This window comes from Spodoptera frugiperda, chromosome 7 (assembly GCF_023101765.2).
Source record: "Spodoptera frugiperda isolate SF20-4 chromosome 7, AGI-APGP_CSIRO_Sfru_2.0, whole genome shotgun sequence".
In the NCBI taxonomy this organism is placed as follows: Eukaryota; Metazoa; Arthropoda; class Insecta; order Lepidoptera; family Noctuidae; genus Spodoptera; species Spodoptera frugiperda.
Window position 1 is genome coordinate 4,959,386 of NC_064218.1, and position 23,312 is coordinate 4,982,697.

General features: G+C 34.8%; 2 protein-coding genes across 2 annotated transcripts in view; both read left to right on the forward strand.

Annotated features, from left to right (window-relative positions):
- LOC118266511 (G-protein coupled receptor dmsr-1) overlaps positions 1-23,312 on the forward strand; it is an 81,617-nt gene that overhangs the window by 36,799 nt on the left and 21,506 nt on the right. Inside the window, exons 3-4 of the mRNA XM_035579986.2 lie at positions 6,276-6,434; positions 18,471-18,607. Coding sequence (XP_035435879.1) covers positions 6,276-6,434; positions 18,471-18,607 — 296 coding nt within the window. The remainder of the gene's footprint in view (positions 1-6,275; positions 6,435-18,470; positions 18,608-23,312) is intronic.
- LOC118265968 (ATP-dependent RNA helicase vasa) overlaps positions 11,781-23,312 on the forward strand; it is a 239,972-nt gene continuing 228,440 nt past the window's right edge. The window contains exon 1 of the mRNA XM_050694688.1: positions 11,781-11,790. The gene's annotated coding sequence lies outside the window, so the exon portion shown is untranslated. The remainder of the gene's footprint in view (positions 11,791-23,312) is intronic.

Sequence of the window (23,312 nt, forward strand, 5' to 3'; positions counted from 1 at the left end):
TTTAAAAATCCTTTCCCGTATCGTTTGTTATGTTATCTAGAAACCGTGCAATTGATATGTATACCCCCTTTTTGTTACACCGTGTATACATTGTGTATGTACGTCGGATGTACAGACATTCAGTTCAAACACCGGATATTAAGTCCCTACTGTAGTTTGCATCTCCCCACAACCTTCCGGCCGTAAATCTAAGACAATATTATCTAAACATCATGTTACACCTTAAATCTTAAGGAGTAACTGACAAAGTTATAGTTTGGAATTTTGATTACAAATTTTAAGACATTAAAAAAAACCCTTAGTCTTTTTAAGTGTGGGAGAGCCATGCTTCGGTACGAATGGGCCGACTCGACCGGAGTGATACCACAGCCTCACCGAAAACCGACGTGAAAGAACGCTTGCGTTGTGTTTCATTATGTTAGTGAGGTTACCGGAGGCCCAAATACTTACTCCCCTTCTCAATCTTTTCAATGTCAGATTCCCCAACAATCTTTAAATTCTTAACCCCCAAAAGGTCGGTGACGTACTTGTAACGCCTCTGGGGTTTCGGGTGTCCAATGATGTCGGCGATTGCTTACATCAGGTGATCCGTCGCGTTTTCGGGGTATACCATAAAAAATACTTTTAAAATATTTTACTAATATTTTGCTTTGCTGACCCATTTATTATATTTAATGCCGAATTTGTCCAATATAATATCTTGGATATCAAACCCAACATTTCTGGATCAATAATATTTTTGAGATTTTTCGGTAGGTATTATTATCTTAAAACACTACATTTAAGAAAAACAATAATACCTATTTTATTTTCTTTTAAGTATTATTATACCTATATTCTATTATGAACTTATTTTTTTTCCTTAGTAACAAACTTTAATCATTGAATCTTAACAAACACAGACACGTTTTAATTAACTGAAATTGAACCTTATTTATATTAAGTGGATGGTCGTTATTAGCTTTTTTCTGCTTTTAGTGGTAGTTTGATTGATTTACGAAGAGATAGCCATTAGTTATTAGAGGATAAACGATGTTACGGTCTCCGAATTAGGTCAAGGGGATGAGTCATAGTAATGTTTATGTTTGGTTCTACACTCGACACTGTTATTTAATAATACTTACTCGTATAAAAAACTTTTATAAATACGAGCTATATACGCATATCGAGCTATCCCAATATGCGTGCGTAGATAATGAAAGTGTAAATAATTAAAGATTCTTCGAATTGGTGATTCAATTATAAATATATTATTATTTTTTAATAAAAAAAATATTTTCTAGCAGTAAACGTACCTAGAAAAATGAGCAGAATGCAGAATGAAAGTTGCATATCGCGTGGCACTACAAGGTATGCAAGTTAATTGTGAACTACAGTAATATAACCTGTCACCATCCATAAAAAACAGTAAACATAAAAATGTTGTGAAAAACATAACTGACCCATTAAGGAACATAATTGACCCATTTGGCTTGATCATCGGCCCATAATGATTCGTACACAGGGTGTCAAGTGTCACATAATTAAGGGCGCGTTACACAAGAATGAATTAAGGTTATTTACCCAATATATTGATGGGTTTTTGATAAACGATTCAGTTTCCAGAAAAAAACATGTTTCTCTTGTATTTTGATTATGTTTTTTTTTTGAAAATAATCTCTTTGTGTCTGAAATCCATCTAAATGATAATGGAATTATGTTCTCATAAACTCTATTATTTTTCATAATAGACTAGACAGTATGGAAATCACTCGTATGACTTAAATGAAAATACAAGTAGTACTCGTCTACAGAAGCATAATACAACACAACAACTAAATATTTCAACGAAAACCGAAAATTAAAGTAAGAACTTTAATTTTCAACTTTTACTTTAATTTCTTTAAATATCTCAAATTATTGATCGAAAACATGTATTAGAGAAATTATTATAAACGTGTATTTTTTTTAAAGAAAATCTAATGGTTCTTGCTCGTTCTTTTCCATTCCAAGCTATACTTTGGACCAAGAACTTAGCTTCACTGACGGACAGACTGATAGACTATTATTAATTTCTTTATTTGTTAACATTTCAAAAGTACCTGTATGGTCTAATTGGAATATAATGTAAATTATTTGACTTCGACTTTGACACCCAATGTTCTGGACTTCCCAACATCAGGCGCATTCTTGCACATCATTATAAAACCACTCATGATCGATGTTTGCACATAAATTATTCTTAGAAAATGCGCTGCAATATACTAGTATAAACTTTATAAATATTATAAAGTCTGGAAACAGTCTATTTTTAAGTTATTGATTTTTTTGTTAAAAGTGTTGCCTGACAGCTTCTAGTTTATATTTGAAAACTTGCATCAACATTTTTCTTATTAAAATCTATTTGTAGCAGACGACAACATGACATGATGACAGCGTATAACTTTTTGTTTAAAATATTTAAACTATTTGATAAATAAATCTATTTTAAAAACAAATCTTGATCACTTTGTTGTCCTTTTTTGAATCCTTCCATACTGTTGAGTTGATGTAATTGGAAGACTTACCGACAGACAGAAGATTACTTAACTGAGTCCTTAGCAATAGTTTAAAACAAAATTGTTACGAAGGAATAGGTTAACACATTAAACTCCATGGGGGGCAAAAGCCACCAGCGCTTGCAGAGGATAAGCCTTCCACAGATTTTTTTGACAGTCAAAGTAAGAGTAATCGTTAAATGTTTGAGTACGTCAGTTAATACAGCCTGTAAAATACAGACTGGAAATAAACCGTAAGGGTTCCTTTCACAGTACACACACCGTTTTCCGAATAAAATAGCAATAAATTAACTAAAAATCACGGTTTACTCACGTAAATTTATGGAGAAAATTTCTACTAGTTTTGAGTCACAAAGGGACTCTTCATCATGAGCAGCGTGCACAGATGCGGCGACGTCGTGCAGCCTACTGTAGGCTGGCGTAAGTTGTAAGGCGTAAGTCTCAGAATAGTTATTATAAAAATGAATTAGCAATAATTTTATTTCTAAATTCAGCCTTACACAGTTAAACCGAAGCTTACTTTTTCTTCAAATCTCATTTATAATACAGAAAACATTACTTAATTAATTACGTGGGCGATCCTCATTTTCAGGAGGATTTTAAGTAATTAGTTACTTATATTAATAGGTTATAATATTAATCACTTTGAAATAGGTATTAGCAACCACATCACGTCTAGACTAAGATACTGTAAGACGACCTAAAGATTGAATTCTATTTATAGCGACTATCTAAGAAGTTAAGAACCTACCTTATAACTTAATCACGGTTTTGTCAGAATTAATAAAGTAAATTGAGTGTTATTTATTCTATGCTTTTGCTGAGTCCAAAATAATATTTTCTGATAACTACTACCGAAAAACCTTTGTTTTTGAAGGGGGAAATCATCCAATGACTTCTCCCGCCTTCGGCGAGGCGAGAGGGCGTGTCAGACTCTTACTGACTAAAAACCACCCCGTTCCTACTCCCGCTTCAATCCCGGTAACCCGCTAGGCAACCCGCAGCTCTAAACCCAATTCCTAAAAAGTATTTTTACTATCTTATTTCATGGAACAATTTTCCTCAAATTCTATTCATTCATAAAAACCTCATTGATGTTTCCTGTAAACAACGGTGAAATCGAAATTGGCGTTACTCCAAAACGATTGATTCAGAATCGATTAAACGATTACTAAACCACCTACAGTTTTATGACAGCCTGGTACAAACCAACGGTACTTTGCCAATTATTACTGTTTGTTTTTCAAACAGAACGAGAATTTCTCTGAATAAATCTCTTATACATGTAATAATTTCAAAAGAAAAACAAACTCTCTGCCTACTTCGTTGGTTGAATCGCAAGTCCAACTGCCGGGCAAGAGGTCTCAGGTATTCACGGGTCAGGCGAAGTATTGCTGGGTTCTGTGGTTGCAAGTGCGACTGCCGGTCTCGTGTTCGATTTCCGTCGGCGAAGTATTATTGGGCTCTTTACGGTTTTTCGAAAATTTCTAAGTAGTAGCACGAAGTCTGAAATGGTGCCCAGTATAAAGCAATATGCTAACCCCTATTACATAGGAGTTATAACACAAATAGTGAAAAGTGCATGTACATTGCGGCATTACCGTAAAGTACACCTCTGCATATCCCTTCGTGGATAAAAGGCGTGATGATATGAGAAAAATAAACATACAGTCTCTTTTCGCTATTTCTCGAACCAAGACTACATTAAAGCAATATAGCTCTAAGAATAGAGCTTCCTTTTGTAAGACGGCTTTTAAAAATATAGAGAACCTTTCAATGGAAGCCTGGAACATCTTTGTATCAATATACATACATACAGTGATGGTGTTGTTGTAATATAGACTGTAAGTTTACATAGGTAGACTATAAATTGTAGCTGATGATCTTTTAGAGAGGGGAAAAGCATCCAATGACTTCTCCCGCCTTGGGTGAGGCAAGAGAGAGTGTCAGACTTTTATTGACTAAAAACACCATGTTCTTTATCCTGATTTGAGCCGGAGCCCCGTAACCTGTAACGTTGTCCACAGCTCTGAATACAGCATTGACCAGTGGACATAATTTAACACATAAACAAAAGAAATAAACAACTATTTACACTATCTATTGTAAAATAGACACATTAACACATAAAAAAAAGCCAAATAGACGCATCACGTTCGTGATATACGTTGAAGTAATGATCTTTCATTAAGGGCAATGACTGTCATTGCTCTTGTTTTGCAATTTTACTTTACTTCCATTGACACAGTTACAATAAAATGTAGGTCCTCTAGGATCCTCTTCTGCACTGTCTATTTATACATACATAACCTCACGCCTGTCTCCCATACCCTCATGCAGAGACAATGGAACGCTAATTGCTACGAATCTTACCTCTTTCGCTTCCGGAGCTGCGGACTACCTAGCGGGTTTACCGGGGCTCCGGCTCGACAGGCAGGAGTAGGAACGGGGTGGTTTTTAGTCAGTAAGAGTCTGACACTCCCTCTCGCCTCGCCCTGGCGAGAGAAGTCATTGGATGATTTATCTACAGTCATCAGTCTTTTCATGCATGCTCGTCGGCTATGTGTACTTTTAATCCATGTCCGTCTAGGGCGCCCTCTACCGACGGCTCTATTGATATCCGCCTTGTATATCACTATATAAATATCTCTATCAAAATATTTAGCCATATAAAAATATCCTTTGAATTATTTAGACCTATTTGTCTATTTAAGCCACTGTCTGATACGTAAATATAACTAAGCTTTTGTATACAAATGTCCCAAAAATCATGTCAATTTCCGTATGAATATTTCCCTTTTCCCTTAAGTAGGTACAGGGCCTTTTGAACGAAGTATGTCAATAGGACTTCCATCCTTTTGTCGAATAATTCCAATCAACCTAAGTTAAACCAATTTTGTTATAAGTATGTTCACTTTATTTTCTTCTGTTACAAATAGCATTCTATGTGATCCTTTTTATTTTTGTAATTTATACGTCTGTGTTACTGCAGCAGTCAGCACTGAGTTTAATTTATTAACGTTATGATCACAGCACGGCTTTGAAGATGGCGAAAATTGCGCAGAAAAGTTTGCTTCACAACATTGTAAAATTTTCCAAGAAAATCTCAGCTCATTTCAAAAGACCAACATAAAAATCAACCCATAATCCTTTTAGTACCAAACTTATCTTCAGAAATACACTTTAAAGTGCCAAAAAGTACATTCGGTTGCACAAAGCAGTATGTGCCAACTTTCTCCTATCAAAACGACCTCCATAATTTACAGAATGCAGTTTTAACGTCTGTACCTAATGGCTTTTTCCTAACATTTTTAAAACCAACGTAATCCTTGACCTTTTTGGAGTAAAGTTAGATATGGCTTTGAAGTCATCATAGGTTTTTGGTGAGTTTTGTTTGATACTGACGTGTATTAGTATAGTGTATTAGGAGATGCAGCTTTGTATATTTTTTAAACGGTTTTCCCTCAAATGTGCCACGCTGTGGATTCGTTTGGCTTCCACCAATCACATTCATTGGTACATATAGCTTAGCACTGGTGGAAATAGATTCAGCTAAACTATGTTTTTTATATGGAAAGATAAAGATGCGTGCTGTGGATGTAGTCGGGTCTGGGTGACATGTGTATGTGAACTTGTATGTTTATAAACACACCCACGATACAAGAGAAAATCATAGTGTGGGGACACGTTATTAAAAAATATATGTTGCCCTAACCGTAAACATAAACGTTGTTCCAGGTATGTTTCTTCGGGAGCCTGGCGAATGCACTGAATGTAGCTGTGCTGACGCGACGAGACCTGGCTGCTGCTCCCATCAATAGACTGCTGAAGTGGCTGGCGGTGGCTGATGTCTTCGTCATGCTGGAGTACGTGCCCTTCGCTATTTATAGATATTTGGTAAGTGAACATAAGACTGCTATACTACTTTTCTTCTTCTTTCATGAAAATTCCAGGTAGGTTTTTTACACACCCATATTTTGTAACTTGTTTAAAATGAAAGTTAAATTATATAGGACGTACTTAAACAATGTAACGCTGTGTTAATATAGGCTCGACTCGGATATCAAACTTAAAACTATGATATAAGTTTTTAAACTGACATGGTCACTAGTAATATCATTAGAACTTAAAAAGTTAGTTATGAGTTTCCAATTTCCGATACTCAGTGGTGTACCATTGGAGAGGCCTGTGTCCAGCAGTGGACGAGAACAGGCTGATGATACTGATCTCCGTGTTCACAGTTCATCCGTAATCATGGCGCTTGCAACAGTGCCAAAATATTGGTAAATATCCCGTTTTAATTTTTAATCAAAACTAATGAGTTCGACAATCGCACCTACTAGCGTTCAACGAGGCAGACAGCAAACAAAAAAATGTCTTGTTTAGATTACGGGTGGGCCGTTTATCTCATTAATCATACCTACGTACTACCTAGTATCAGTTTTTGAGGGTTTGGAAACTAAAAATAGAAAGGCAAGTGGGCGTAGTAAATACGCTTAACGTAACCTTTGGATCCAATTTTGTGGTTATATCTCAAAAGCATTTGTAAATCTCTTACCTTTATTAATTCACCAAAGACTTAAAACGATTGAACATTTGAACCCTACACAGTAGTCCCTTGGCCGTACTTAACCCTTTTCTTCCCATCTCATCTCAATACTATTTGCACCATACCCTTTGTTAGTACAGACACCAGCAGATGAACCTACCACCCAACCTACCATCGAACTTTAGACTTTATATCAAAAAGACAAAGTTGAAAATCTAATACAGAAACTTGACAGAAAAGAGTAACTTGAGCTGATAGTCTTTACAAACAAACCTCTTGTGTTCGTCAATGATTTGAACTATATCTGGTCATTCACCTTAGAGTTTGGTAGAGGTATTTGTTTTGGTTAAACTTGAACACGTGTATCGATGAATATTTATGCGTAGCTAGTGATCCGCTCCCAAAACAATAATCTTAAGTTGGATTAAAGTATCCAGTTACAATAGGTATTTTAAATCTTTATCGTCTTCGAATCCTTCTGTTTTAGGTTATGCTTAGCTTGGTTGTGTTGCCTAGCTAAGGCACCTAACATTGGTGCTTTTGATTGTAAAATATTTAGATATATTTATTGTTGAATCATAATTAGATGTGATATTTATAGCACATATAGCACAACTGTTATCCATAAAAGTATAACCACTCAAACGTTCACGTGCGACACCTGTCAACACCTTGTACGCCCACGCGCTCGATCTGTGTTGAACCGCGTCGAGCGCCCTATGCCGTTACCGATTCAAAGTGTATTTTCTAGCAAACTATTGCAGCTATAGCAAAGTAAAAAATACCAGTATAAAGCTGAATTATTAAGGAATCAAAATATATACTAATTAAAGTACTGAAATCAATCACAAATGCATAAAAAAAAGTTGAACTTAACAGAACGGGCTAAATATTTGTTTGTTTTTTTGAACAAGTTTTGACTAAACGTTATTTAATTATTTATTTTCGTTGTTTTATTTTGAAAGAATGAATCTTAAGGATTATTTTAATATACAACACTAATACAGTAGGATGATAAATAAATGAATACTTCAATTTTAAACGCAAACACTTCACAAAACTTGACCCACAGTTTGTAAACAATTATTTTTTATATTCTTGCTGTCACCTGGCATACTGTTTTACCGACCAATAGATGCGTTATTTAATACAGATCCATCTAGTATAACATTCGTAAAGCTCTTTGAAGCTTGTCATAGATAAAAATTCGTTGGAAGTGAACAAGTCAAATGGGCTGCTATAGTCGCCCGGGCGTTTAACGCCAAAATTTTTTGGGCGACTATAGTCGCCCGGGCGTTTGAGTGGATAAAGTACTAACTACAAATCATCCAACACCTCATAGGGGTGATATTATATTTCTATAACAATCGCACTATCACACTTTAATATTACAAAATGTAAAAGTTTATTTGAATGCTTATTTGTCAGTCACGCTATACTAAAAACTATTGAAAGGATTTTGATAAAATTTGGTATACAAACAGAAAGGATATCAGCTAACTTGGGTGATAATATACTTTTTATCCCACGCAACGCGAGTGAAGCCACTGGCAGAAGCTAGTAAGAAAATAAATTTAAAATTACTATCAGGGACTTTAGATAATGGACAAGGACTTTGTAGCTCATCATATTTCTACACAATGTTATGTCGCCTCCATCAATCTTCTTATACAAGAATGGATTTTAATAAACGTGGCCATTGATAGATCGAGCAAGTATCCTTTATAGACTACTAGCTTCTGCCCGCGACTTCGTACGCGCAATCCCGGGAAATCCTTGATTAAAAAGTATTTGTGTTTCCTGATGGGATAACCTGAGTATCTTCAAAGTCCGAGTGAATAGGTTGCTTATGGGCAGACGTGCTCCATCTTAGGCCGCATCATCACTTACCATCAGGCGAGATAGCGGCCAAACGTCGACCCATAAAATGTATAAAAAAATCCACACTAATCTTCAGTTAAATCGATTTAACCTTATATATCTTTTATAGATATAAACTATTTTAGGTTATAAATAGAACATTCTGAACATTGTATTTCTTCCTATCATTTGCGGTAAAGATTAATTTTATTGACGCAGTAAGATTTTCACCTCATCATTATTATAATTAGCATCAAATCAATCATAAGACGTCCATTTCTGAACATAGGTCTCCCGAAATAAACGCCTACTCTTATAAATTTTGTGTAGCTATGTTGTGGTGAATTGGAGTTTGTAAAGAACTTGAGAAATAACTATGTACATATTTTACTGTAAGTATACAGTAAGCAGTAATGTTTCTATAATAATTCTGCATTAACGATAAGTATTCAGCGATAAAGAAAATGTCAAGAAAATCTACATTTTATAATGACGTAAAATTTTAATTCGTTTCGTCGAAGAGCGTTCTATTCTTAATAACTACTTTGAGCAAACTTTTTAACAGCAATACAGGGAAATAAGTAATGGACTATTGATTTTTTAGGTCAAATGGTTTGTGCTGTAGTTCGTATTTTAAAGACCTCGTTTGCCAGATGGCGCCTCGAGCAAGTTAAGTCTTATTAGTGATTTGTAACGTTCACAAACGTTTAACAGTTTTAAAATGCAATTTTTAACAATGATGATTTATTGCCTAAAAAGTTATTTTACAAAACAAATTAAGCGACTGAGCTCTCAACTTTCGTGGAGAATTAATCTAACCTCTAGTTTAAGTACAGCTTAAAAGGGCAATGTACATAAGATTAGATCTTGAATAACTTTAGATAACTTAGTTAGGACATGCAAAAATTGTAGAGAATGAATTACTTTAAATTACTCATTTCAAGCAAGGATTATTTAAAAACAAATTACTTTTTAATTTAATATCTTTACTTTATATCTCTAACCAGCTTCTGCTAGCGTCTTCGCCCGCGTGTCTGTGGGATAAAACGTATCCCATCACCCAAGTCAGCTCATACCCTGTCTGTATACTAAATTTCATCAAAATCTGTTCAATAGTTTCAGCGTGATTGACGGACAAACATCCAAAAAACCAAATAAACAAAGTTGCACATTTATATTATTAGTTTTATACTGTTAATACAAGCACTAAGCAAGCCCCAATTACTATTAAACAAGAGTTATATAACAAATCTATCGACAATCTCTATAATATCAACATTAAAATATAATCTATAGCATATAGACTGTGTTATCAAACCACTAATAATACCTAGTAGTTAATTAGTAGTATACAATGTTGACACCTATTGCCTATGATATAGAATCTAATATCCCATATTATAGTAAGTTAGTGGTATGTTAATATTATAGGTACTTGTCAGTATTTCATAGAGTAAAACATTGTTTTGGATATTACTAACATTTAGTGAAGCTGTCTCATTGGTTGAATGGTGGAAACATGAAGTAAACACAAAGAGATGTCATAACTGGATTTCCCTTTAACATACTTAATGCGTGACAGTTTACGGGGAGCGCGGAATGTTATAAACCACGCCCCTCTTTAATCTAGCTGTCCCATACTACAAACCATGGAATAGAAAAAGTTTTCTGTATTCCGTGCTACAAACATGTTGACAATTGTCCACATTTTAATGCGCCATTATCGGAGCGCTAATATTTTAAATTAAAAAATCTCAATCCCAGTGCACAATTACATTATGGCATCACCTCTTTGTACTTGATTCATGGGTTGGAACTTAAGTACAATTGACAAGTAAGAAGTGAGATTGATAATTTGTTTTTTAATTTAATTCCTCAGATGTATCACATATTCTGGAATTAAGTAATAAGTTAGTACTATATTATTACATAGAACGAAGTAGCGGATTTAGCCTTGTGTATAATAATAAACTCAACCCTCGTAAAACAGCAATCATGATAGCACTGGTTGAAAAGTATGTGCTACATTATATGTGTTCGCCTTTGTAGGTATTTTAATACGCGTATAATCTTTTTGAGGGGGGAAATCTTCCAATGATAAAGGGAGTGTCAGACACAGTAAAAACCACTCCGTTCCTACTCCTGCGTTTCGAGCTGAAACCCCGGTATACCCACTATGTTGTCCGCAACTCCAGATCAGATACAACTATACTAATATTATTAAGCTAAAGAGTTTGTTTGTTTGATTGTTTGTTTGTTTGAACGCGCTAATCTCCGGAACTACTGGTCCGAATTGAATAATTCTTTTTGTGTTGGATAGTGCATTTATCGAAGGAAGGCTATAGGCTAAAACATCACGCTATGACCAATAGGAACCAAGCAGAGCGGGTGAAACCGCGCGGAAGTAGCTATCTTTTATAAAATCCCATTTCAAACATATATTTACGTACATATAATACCAACCTACATAAATTTTAATCACAACTTCCTCATTCCACACGTACCTACTAAGGTAGCGTGTCAAGTTATCATATTTGTTGTCACGTACCTGTCTCGTCACGTCATCAGCAACATGTTGTCACGCTGGTAGCTGCGCATTGATTGATAAGCGAATATTACGTGCGTATGTATTGTTATACGTGATTTGGACCACTTATTAGATTTTTTAAGGTCGATATCTATTTTAAGCTTTTTTTGATCGTCTGATGGTATTAATTATTATGTTATCGGCTTACTCACGTAATGTTTTGACGAGGAACTCGACTAGTTTCAAGCCATGCTAGAGGCTCATATTCATGTTAACATAATAATTTATTTAGTATGTCTCACAAAAGTTACAATTAAGTCTGATGGTATGCCTTTTTTTGAGCGCGGAAAATCATTCAATGACTTCTTCCGCCTTGGGCAAGGCGAGAGGAAGTATCAGTCTCTTACTGACTAAAAAATACCCCGTTCCTTCTCCTGCTTTTTGAGCCGGAGCCCCGGTTACCGGCAAGGCAGTCCGCAGCTCCAGGGAGGATGGCGGTTTGGTTCGGCGTTCTCATTGGTTGGTTCCGTGGCTTAGTACCTTTGCGCCGTACGCGCTCTCGTTTCGTTGTCGTTCAATGTAAAGCAAACTCGTATTAAGAATACAGATATTTTTAAATGCAATAAATCTGTTTTAAACAACTCGTTAAAACTTAACATTTTCAAGCTTGAGATTTAACACCAAAAAATATACGTACCTGTATAAAATCTTAGACGTTTCGTTTTCAAAACTTTTTAAGAAATGGATATAATCACTATTCTAATAAATATTATTTTTATACCTTACCTTAAGCCACTTTTATCCACAATTTTAATAACATAACATTGAACTTTACTTAGCAATTTTACTTAAGAGTAAAAATGTATTTCGTGTAAGTTAGTAAAAGCCTAAGCTTGCAAAACGATATGATTATTGTTATTTCTGAAAATATTTCATGAAATAAATGTGCTAATGTGAAATTGAGCTCATTGACGTGTGGTACGAATTTTTATGTTGACTCTATACTTAATAAAAATTCTTTCTTTGTCTCGATTTTTTCCACAACTCAGTTTATTTTTGCACACAATGTTAACGTTGTGGCCGGGCAATAGGGTGCTGTACAACGTATAGCGGGTTCGATTTCCGCACGAAGCAACTTTTTGTGTGTTTCTTTCTTTCTTTCTTCTTTCTCTGATCCACAAATTATTGTTTCGGGTCCGGCTGTCATGTGCATGTGAAATAATATGTTTGTAAACGCACCCACGACAAAAGAGAAAATCCTAATGTGAGCCCACGTTTTAATAAAAAAAAGTAGTTACACTGAACTGATAACGAAATATGTTACTAAACGCAAAAACCTCTAACACAGCAGCTTATTCATCATAAGCTTACCCTTTCAAGAACGAATACTTTGTACTGCGAATCTGACACACAGAAAAAAAATAAATCCCGTTTTCACAAAATCCTAAAATAGAAGTCGGTGAAAATTCAAAAAGTTTAAATCCGGTTGGTTTTGCGGTTTCGTTCCGGTTCCGGGCGACGCATTGTGTTACGTACCGGACTGGGTTGCGGTAGCGCCGAAATTGGTCGGTAGTCGGTACCTCTCTGGAACATCACTTGCAAATGATTTATGCAACTAGTTTTCCTATAGTTGAATATTTCCACTTGCATTCTGTGTTGTTGAATAGATAAAAGTTGAATATATAAATCGAAAAGTAGAATGAAATTGATGAAAAACGGTACGGTACTTAAACCTTTCTATTGGATACTATTGAGTTGTTATCATTATTTCCAGGATATTGATTTATAATTAACTATCGAATTTGGCATTCAAAACGTGCATATTTATTTGTTACATATCAAATTGAATGATAAAGTGGTCTTAGTTTTTATAAGGTTAATTTTTAAGAGAGTTCAACCGACGTGAAACAACAGTTGCATTGTGTTTTGTTCAGTGAGTAACTTCCCAATTCCCAATTCCCCAACAACCATTAAATTCCTAACCCCCAAAATGCTGGAAGCGCACTTATAAAGCCTCTAGTGTTGCGGGCGTCTATGGGCGGCGGCGATTGCTTACCATCGGGTAATTCAGATTATATTTATTAGAAAGTAAAACAAATTAAGAGACTGAGTATAAAAAGGCTTAGTTCAATAACGTAATAGACAATTAATGTTTGTTCAATTATATTTATCTCAAAGCACCATAATATTATAGAAATCCATACTTGGAATGGAATGCACACATGCAATACAGTCATTAAAGCACTTCTTTTAATCTCAGTAAAACGTGCAAGATAGACGTACAATATTTGTATTGAAAAATGCCGAGTGCTAATTGCCTTGCAGCAGTAGTAGTGGAAAATCGCCGAGATATCAGTTTCCCTGCTAATTAGTAGCGAGTCTTGTGTGTTATTGCAGCAAAGATATGCTGAGCTTATTCTAGTCTATGGCGTTTTATAGACATTGCAACTCTATAAAAGTATAGAAGTCATACTATTAGGCCTATGCTGCATTTCTGCATTCAACCAATCACATTCATTGGTACACATAGCTTAGCACTGGTGGAAATGAACTCAGCTTAGCTATGTAAAAAACATAGCTAAGCTGAGTTCATTTCCACCATGATAGATATGTGCTATGTATAATTTCCCTGCTATCGATACATGTTGCTGCTAATTTGCGTCGGCGCATCTTCATAGCACAGCTACATAGCTTATAATCAGTGGAAATGTTCACCTAGTTACACAGCTTAGCTATTGCATCTTCATAGCATACCTACATAGCACATCTGTTGGAAAAGCAACCTTATAGTCGAGCTGGTGTTAAAAGACAAATGTCTTTCATATATTTACTTTTGTCACTTTTTGCCAATCACGTAATAAAATACAAGACAAAAACATTACATATTTTTTTCGGGAAATCGTGTCAAAGGAAATAAATCACAATAAGATTGAAGTAATATAGGTTATGCTTAGTTAAGCTAACTAGAGTATCCTATCCAAGATCTCATACTCAGCAGTCTCACTCTTTGACTAACTACAGAGCATACAAGCATTTGATCTTTATCAAAAAATTGTTTACATAAAAACAGCGTAAATTACAAATTCTTGCCAACTACATTAAATGAAGTTGCTTCGTCTGTATATCGCTTAAGAGTATTCACGATGCAAGGTCGCTTACATAAGATGTTCATACATACATAAGTATGCACATGCTTATGTCTTACCTAGATACCTATTGAAAAATATAAGCTTTTTCTCATTATGAAATCCAGAAGTATTTTCTAATGAAACCTAGTAGAGTAGGAATAATCATGATTAATGAAAAGATATACTTCTAGTAAATAAAATATTCAATATACGCAACGTCACGCCTTTTATCTCTGAAGGGGTAAGCGGAGGTGCCATTACGGTATGTAATACCGCTATACAAAGTTCACCCACTTTTCACCATATAAGTCCCATGTAATAGGAGGTGAGCCTATTGATAAGAGATCCAATATACACATAAAAATCAAACATTTCGAACATAGGTATGAGTTTAATATGCAACCATATTTTTATTTAACACCAATATCATTTTAATCTTTTCTATATCACGATGCATTTCATACACCCCTCAAGTATGTGAAGTGCATTTTAAAGCATATATGTTTATCTGGCAGCTGATGGGGACCCGTACTCATGTCATATCGACATTATGATAAAAAGTAACGTGTTTTAATAACGGATAATAGCTGCTATCAAAACTGATATCGAATGTAAACAGTAATTCGCGGTTTGCAAACCTTTGCTGCTGCGTGATAACGGAGAACTTAGGTAACATATTGTTATAAGGTTTTGTAAAATGTTAACTGTGGGAGAGCCAAGCTTTGGCGCGATGGACCGGCTTGGCCGGAGTGATACCACGACCTCACAGAAAACAAATGAAGTGAAACAACGCTTGGATTGTGTTTCGTCAATCCGTGAGGTTTTCCCGAATCCCCAACAATCCACAAATTCCTAACCCTTAAAAAGCCGACAACGCAGTTACTATACGCCTCTGGTGTTTCGGATAGGCAGCGTCTATTGCTTACCATCAGGTGATTCGTCTGATTGTTTACCGGCTTATCCCCATAAAAAATAACCTCATATGATTTTAGTTCTCTGAAAAGGATTGCAAAAAACAAGCATACAAAATTTCGCATTTACAATTAGTAGGACTATTTTTAGACTCCAGTACCAGTTATGATTGCACTGATAGTTTAATAACTGAATAACAGGCTACTGCGAAACGTGACACGCGTTCGATCCTTTTGCTTTTAGAATACATAATTACTGAATTTTTCAAAGAAATCCTTTCATATTAATTACAGGAGCTACCTAATTATATCCGATGATTTCCATAAATAATTCCATTAATTAGTGCGATATATATATTATTTGTATGTTACATTGCACGCAGTAAGACGCCCACGCAACCACTACATGCAACGTATCAAAGAAATCTCGTTTTATAGAAGTGATAATTTACTTATTTTAGTATTTGTTTCTCTGTTTATGTTTCCAACGAGTGCTTATTAACATTCGTGCTTCGTTGGTCGAGTGACCGTTGGTGTGACTGTGGAGCAATGAGTTTGCGGTTCAATTCCGATTCCAATTTTCGTTCAGAGTTTATGTTGAGGTTTTTTAGATTTGTTGACAATAGCAGAATGTCCAGAATTGTATTTTGTGCTTGGTAATTTGCTTACCATTTTTACCTGTACTGGGACTTATACGATGAACGATAGCCTCAATAAAACTTACGTCTTTATTAAATTTTTGATTTTTTTTCACATTTAATACCAATGAAAAGGATGAAAATTATAAGGATCTACTTCTTTGAAATAGGTAATTAGTAAAAAAAAAACGTTCATTGAATACACAATTCGCAGTAGAATTATAATTTACACGAAACGGACAGCGGAGTCTGCGAAATATTAACCTTGGAGTGTTTTTTTTTAAACCTTTTTACCGACTTCACAAAAAGGAGGAGGTACTATGTTCGGCTGTTTATATGTTTTTTTTTTTTTTTGTATGTTTGTTCATCGAATACTCCGTCAATTGTCGACGGATTTTCAAAATTCTTTTTTTGTTCGAAAGTAGATAGTTCTGAGGTGGTCCCATTGTCACCAAGTTAGGATCTGATGATGGGATCTTAGAGAAATCGAGGGAACTCCTCAAATATTATAGGGAACTATATAATGATTTTGGTATATTCATCTACAATTGACGCATTTACAGTCAAAAAGTAACCTTCGAAGAGGTGGAACTGATGAAGAAGACCAGAAATGGCCAATGGAACTCCATACTCACATAGAAATCACAATAAAGTTAATTAATACTCCGTCAATTGTCGACGGATTTTCAAAATTCTTTTTTATTCGAAAGTAGATAGTTCTCAGGTGGTCCCATTGTCACCAAGTTAGGATCTGATGATGGAATCTTAGAGAAATCGAGGGAACTCCTCAAATATTATAGGGAACTATATAGTGATTTTGGTATATTCATCTAGAATTGAAGCATTTACAGTCAAAAAGTAACCTTTGAAGAGGTGGAACTGATGAAGAAGACCAGAAATGGCCAATGGAACTTCATACTCACATAGAAATCACAATAAAGTTAATTAAATGACTATGACAATACAAATAAAGTAGTTATTGAGATAGAGAATTTTAACCGACTTTTTTAGTTGCGATACTCAATATCGCAACTAAAAAAGTGTGAAATAAAATACTTTTTACAAAAAAATAAACCGACTTCACTAAAAAAGTAAAAAATTACTTTAATTTCGGAAGTCGGTGTAGTAAACAATAATACCGAGAAACACCGACTTCCGAAATTAAAGTTATTTTTAACTTTTTTTTGTACTGTTAATGAAAAACACGTGGAAAACTGAAATTATTAGGACAGTCGACGTTTATCATTTCAGTCACCACGTAGGTTGGTACTTTATCATGGACCTAATTAAATTTATTACAGTGATCCAATTAGTATTGCTGCGAACTGATTAGCGGGTTACCAGGGCTCCGGCTCGAAAAGCAAGAGTAGGACCGGGGTGGTTTTTAGTCAGTAAGAGTCTAATACTTTCTCTCGCCTCACCCTAAGCCAGTGTATGAATTTGTCCTCACAGAAAAATAGTTTTAGTTTTTTCCTCACACAAGGTAGTAACTTAACGATAAAAATAACTGTAGATAAGTACTTGTCATTGAAATCGTTTTTCTAATTTGCCTCTATGAAAAATCTACACTGAAATAGTTGTTGAAAATATAAATAGAGATACTAGAACCGAAAACATTTTCCGCTCGACTGATGTTTGCCAGTTTCCATTTTGTTTCAAATCCCCCACAAACGGCGAAGCTCTCTTGGACCTTTCCCGATATAAGTTTTTCAAGTTTTCATCGACCTCTATTTCATACCTCAATGAATATAATATTGTGTCTACCGTAATATTTATATCTATTGTTTTTATTGTATCACACTAATGTTATAAATGTGAAAGTTTGTTTGCTGGATTGTTTCTTTGGATGTTTTGGGTGTTTGTCCGTCAATCAAGCTGAAACTACTAAACAGATTCTGATGAAATTTGGTTAAAAAACAGTATATGAGCTGACTTAGGTGAAAGAATATTTATCCCTCGGGAAGGTGGAGGTAGCCACTGGCAGGAGCCAGTACCTACTATAAACTTGGAAGCAGGTATAGTTTTATGGGTTCTTTAGATTTCTACATTGTCCATTAATAGTTTATATTCCTTGTAGCATTGAAACTAATGACAAAAAATATGTATTATTATAAAAGAGGTAATTATTTTTAAATATGCAAAAACAAAAAAGAATGTCTTCTTAAAAATCGCGCTATGCATTAGGTAACTCCTCTGGTGTAGGGGGATCCACAGGCGGCGCTGATCACTCACTATCAAGAGATACATAAATATACTCATTTATCCCTATCTTATAAAAATACTGTTACTCTTCTTTAGCTCTGCTTTCTTCTTCCACCAGATATTACCAGGCCAGCGCGAGATGCCGTACAAGTGGGCAGCCTACCTTCTGTTCCACATGCACTTCGCCCAGATCTTCCACACAGCATCCATATGTCTCACGTTGTCGCTAGCAGTATGGAGATATGTTGCTATCAAGTAAGTATAAACATATCTTAGATCTGTATACCAAGATGATAAATCGTCCTTATTATGTGTAGTGTTAGGTCTATTATCCAATGAAGGTGCAAGTATTTCTTAAGCTTAATGGTCAAGGGAAAAGGGTTTGTATATTTGCACACTTATACCTTCATTGTATTAAATATTTTATTACAAAAATTAATAGAGACAGAAAAGAAACAACACAAACGAATAATATACGCGGAAGATGCGCAGCTCAAGTATGCAATGATAGCCATAATAGGGAAAAATAATAGGGAAGCCATCCATAGCACACATGTATACCACGCATTCATAGCACGCATTTTTCATATAAAAAACATGTGTCCCAATCAATATAATACGCATCCACAGCAACGTAGCACATCACATCTCTGGTGAAAAAGCACTCTAACTATATAGACTTCTACGTAATTAAATAACTATAGAAATATTTGAAATTCCTAGATCTTACAAAGTGTTCTTCCATATTAATTGAAGTAGGTACTCGTGGTACTTGGCTTTTGTTATTCCAACCATTTTGCCCAGTTATGAACTATACAAATACTTTGTGAATTTACTTCGAAACTTTCTACACAAATAAGGAAACTTTAAGTAATTCGTATTTACACGCAAAGTTGTTGAAGAGATTTAAACTTTATTAAAACTGTAATAAGATATTTTTCGGATTAGAACTTTTCTATTGAATAAAAATATGAAAAAATATGCTTTGAAAACATTACACAAACAATTAACACAAATTTCAACAAAGGTTGTTTTAAGATGTTTTCCGTAATCATTCAAAGTAAAATATTACAATAAACGAGGAAGTGTGAAGAATACAAAGTGAAGGCAAAAAGATGGAAGCTACCGGCTACCGTTTATATTGTTCAAAATTAAAATAGGAAGAAATTTCCCCGACGGGAAGGCAGAAAAATGCTTCTTTTCATTTGGCCCGACGCGGGACTGGTTCTCAAGATTTAAAAGAGATCATATTTAATCAATCCATAGAAAGCAAACCATAATCTTTATGATAACGATGGTAATATATTTGCGCCTTCTTCTTCAAGGGAATAGGGATGATGACGGGATGTGAAAATTAAAAATCTATTTAGTCCGTCAGTTAGGTAACGAAAAAATATTCGACATGCATTTTATTATTTTATAAGATAACAATTCTTAGATAAAACGAATCAAAGTTTAGGAGTACTTGGTATAAAACGTACCTAGAAGTGACGTCACGCGATATTTCAAATCAATAATTATATCTTCGAAAGTATTTATTTCCGTAAGACATTAAAAAATATGTGTCTAATAATTTTAAATAATCAACCAGACGGACATCTTTTCTATAAGTTTTTAAACGTTTTTATCCATAATGCTTTTCAGTACAAAACACGTGGTAATAAAAGGTGCATGGTGTCATTTGTCGAATTAAATAGATCTAGGTATGTGGAAGATTACATAACACGAGCAAAACTGAAGAAAGACATTAGTATAACGTCAATACGTAGTATATAGTAAATGTGCTGTAGACTGCTATTCAATATCTTGTCAAAAGGTCACTGCGGTTGCTCCTAAATACTTCAGAGTTGCAAACTTCAAGTGAACTTCAGGAATTTGACCCTTTTATCTCCACTGTTAGACTAAAGTTTTTTAATTATTACACTATTTTCATAAGTTAACATAATGTTGTACAATAGTTCGTTGAAGATATCTTTTTGCTACGTAATGTAAAAAAAGTTAAAAGGGGTAAAAAGTTAAATTGCTTTATTTTAATTTCATTACAACTTTCGGGGGAAATAATGAAATATGTCATTATTTTTCTCATTTATTTATTTATGTTTTTGTTGGTTACATTTTTAAATAATTAGTTAGAAAAAAAAACATTTAAAAATATAAAAAGCAATTATTATGTTATCGGCTAACTAATGTAATTGTTTGACGAGGAACTCGACTAGTTTCAAGCCATGCTAGAGGCTCATATTCATGTGGAGCATACGGCGACACATGATACAGCGAGTGTATTTAAAATTACTCTTTACTGCTGCACTCAGTGACTTACTTAACCTATCCTTTAATAATGATTTTGTCCAGAAAACAATTACTAAGGACTGGATTAAGTTATCATTAAATGACTCTGAGTAAGGCGGTAAGTAACATCACGTGTAGTACACGTTCATCCCGACACTAGATCATTCAATTCATTCTCTAAGACATCCATTAAAATCTATTGTTAGTCAAAATATGTATAGTAAACAGGATTTCTGTGAAATTTTCAACTGAATAGCTATTAAGTTTGAGCAAATAATTTCCTGTGATAGACAGACAGACAACGTCAGCTTTGTATTGTTCAGGAACCCTTGATAACCCTTCCTTTGTTTATAAAGTACCTTTTCTCACTTTGATACAGTTTGAGTATGTACTTAATAATGTAATGTAATTTCCTAATTTTCATAAATACGATTTGATAGCAATCTAGACTAATAAATACAATTGGAGTATCTGTGTGTAATATCAATATGACCGAATAAAGTACAATATTTTTAAACACCAGAGGCGTTACAAATGCCTTGCCGGCTTTTTGGGGAATCGGGGATTGGGAAGATTGGGAAGGGGGGAATTGGGCCTCCGGTAACTTCACTCACACAACGAAACACAACGCAAGCGTTGTTTCACGTCGGTTTTCGGTAAGGCCGTGGTATCACTCCGGTCGAGCCGGCCCATTGGTGCCGAAGCATGGCTCTCCCACACATGCATATAATCTCAGAAATGGCTGGATCTATTTTGAGGAAAAAAATTATTGGCAGGTAGCTGATGTACTAAGGATTAACTTAGGCTACTTTTAGTTTAGAAAATTAAGTCACAAAGTCCGTTATTCACGCAAGCGAAGCTGCGGATATTAGCTAGTAAATAATATAATTAAGTTATAACTGTCCTATTTGCTAAATAGTTGCAGGTGTAGCAAAGAATTCTGAACTCTATTCCTAGGTCAAGTTAGGTACTATTTTTCTTTAAATGGATTATGTTACTATCTGTAGTTTCGAACTCTCAAAGAAAAATACACCTAACATACAAACTCACATATTCGACTTTTCGAATAAAGAAACAACTGCCATTAAGGAACAAAATTGTATGAAAGAAATCACAAAGCTTGACGAAGATACTAGTGCGCTAGACAACCAACTTTCATACAAACTTTAACACTTTTCTAGTACATAAATGTGCGAAAGAATTCAATTCACGAGATGAATATACATTCTATTTAAAGTTTTAAAATATAAACATGACATAATATAACGTTACGTCTTTTGATCCCAATATGTTTGGATGTTTGTCCGTCAATCACGCTGAAACTACTGAACGGATTTTGATGAAATTAGGTATACAGACAGGGTATGAGCTGACTTGGGTGATAGGACTTCTCTCCTACGAATTTTATATTTTGCTGTGCCCGACAGGGTCCATAATTGTGACTAAATACTGTATTTTCCAACACCTGTGTACATTATGGATGCAATAAATACTTGAATACTTGACTTTTTATCCCACAGAAATGTGGGCGAAGCCGCTGGCACAAGCCAGTCCACTATAAAAAAATAATCCTATTAACTAAAACAATTCGAAACCGCAATATTTAAACCAAACTCAGAAAGCATTTTACAAAACTATTTTCATTTGCACATCGCGCGCGAATATGAAATTATTATTTCAATCCTTTGTGGAATGGCACTTGTATTAACTTCAGTTCAGAATAATATAAACGTTTTCGATAGTTGAAGTTTACAAATAAATAAAATATATTTTTAACTATCTTAGAATCATAAAGAATTGCTCGTTGGCCGAGTGGTCGCAAGTGCGACTGCCGGGCAAGGGGTCTTGGGTTGGATTTCCGGGTCGGGCGAAGTATTGCTGTGCTTTTTTCAGTTTTTAAAAAATTCTCAGTAGTAGTACGGAATATAGAAAAGAGCCCGGTATATACCGGCCCGGTATATACCGGGCTCTTTTCTATATTCTTCCGGGCAATACGCTTACCTCATCATATTACATGGGACTTATAAAATAATACAGTGGCAATCCGTGCCATAATGTGCACCTCTTCCAACCCCTTCGGGGATAAAAAGCGTGACGATATAATAAAAAAAAATATCAAAAATTTTGTCTTTTTAAATCAGATTGTTCAGAACACAATTTTATGATAAAAAAATAAGTTACGTTTTCATATGCAAACGTTCACATTCATATGTCACGCAGTTGCAATACTTTTCTCTACATTTTATAGTTTATTAAGAAAAATGCTTGAATTCCAAAACTAAACGGCCAGTAGTAAATAAAACAAGATATTCAAAATAGTCAGCAATATTTTTGACGAGGGAACATAACTTTCTGGCAACGTTTAAAATAAATCTATTTTATTTGATAACCAGGCGCTGTAGGCATTTCTTGTACCTAACATTACAGGGGCCTTAGTCTGCTTATTACAATTGTGTCAGAATGGTCGATCACTGATCAGTGCAAGAGGGACGGAGCCATGTAGGTTGTATAGCTCCGTCCCTCTCGTCCAATTGTAATAGCAGACTAAGGCCCCAGTTTTATCACTTTACACAGACCGCTGACTGTGAATAGCTTCTTAAGCCAGAAGACTGGCTTCTGACCAAGTTCATGTCGGATAGACATAATAAGTTATCTAAGTATTTTCCAAAGA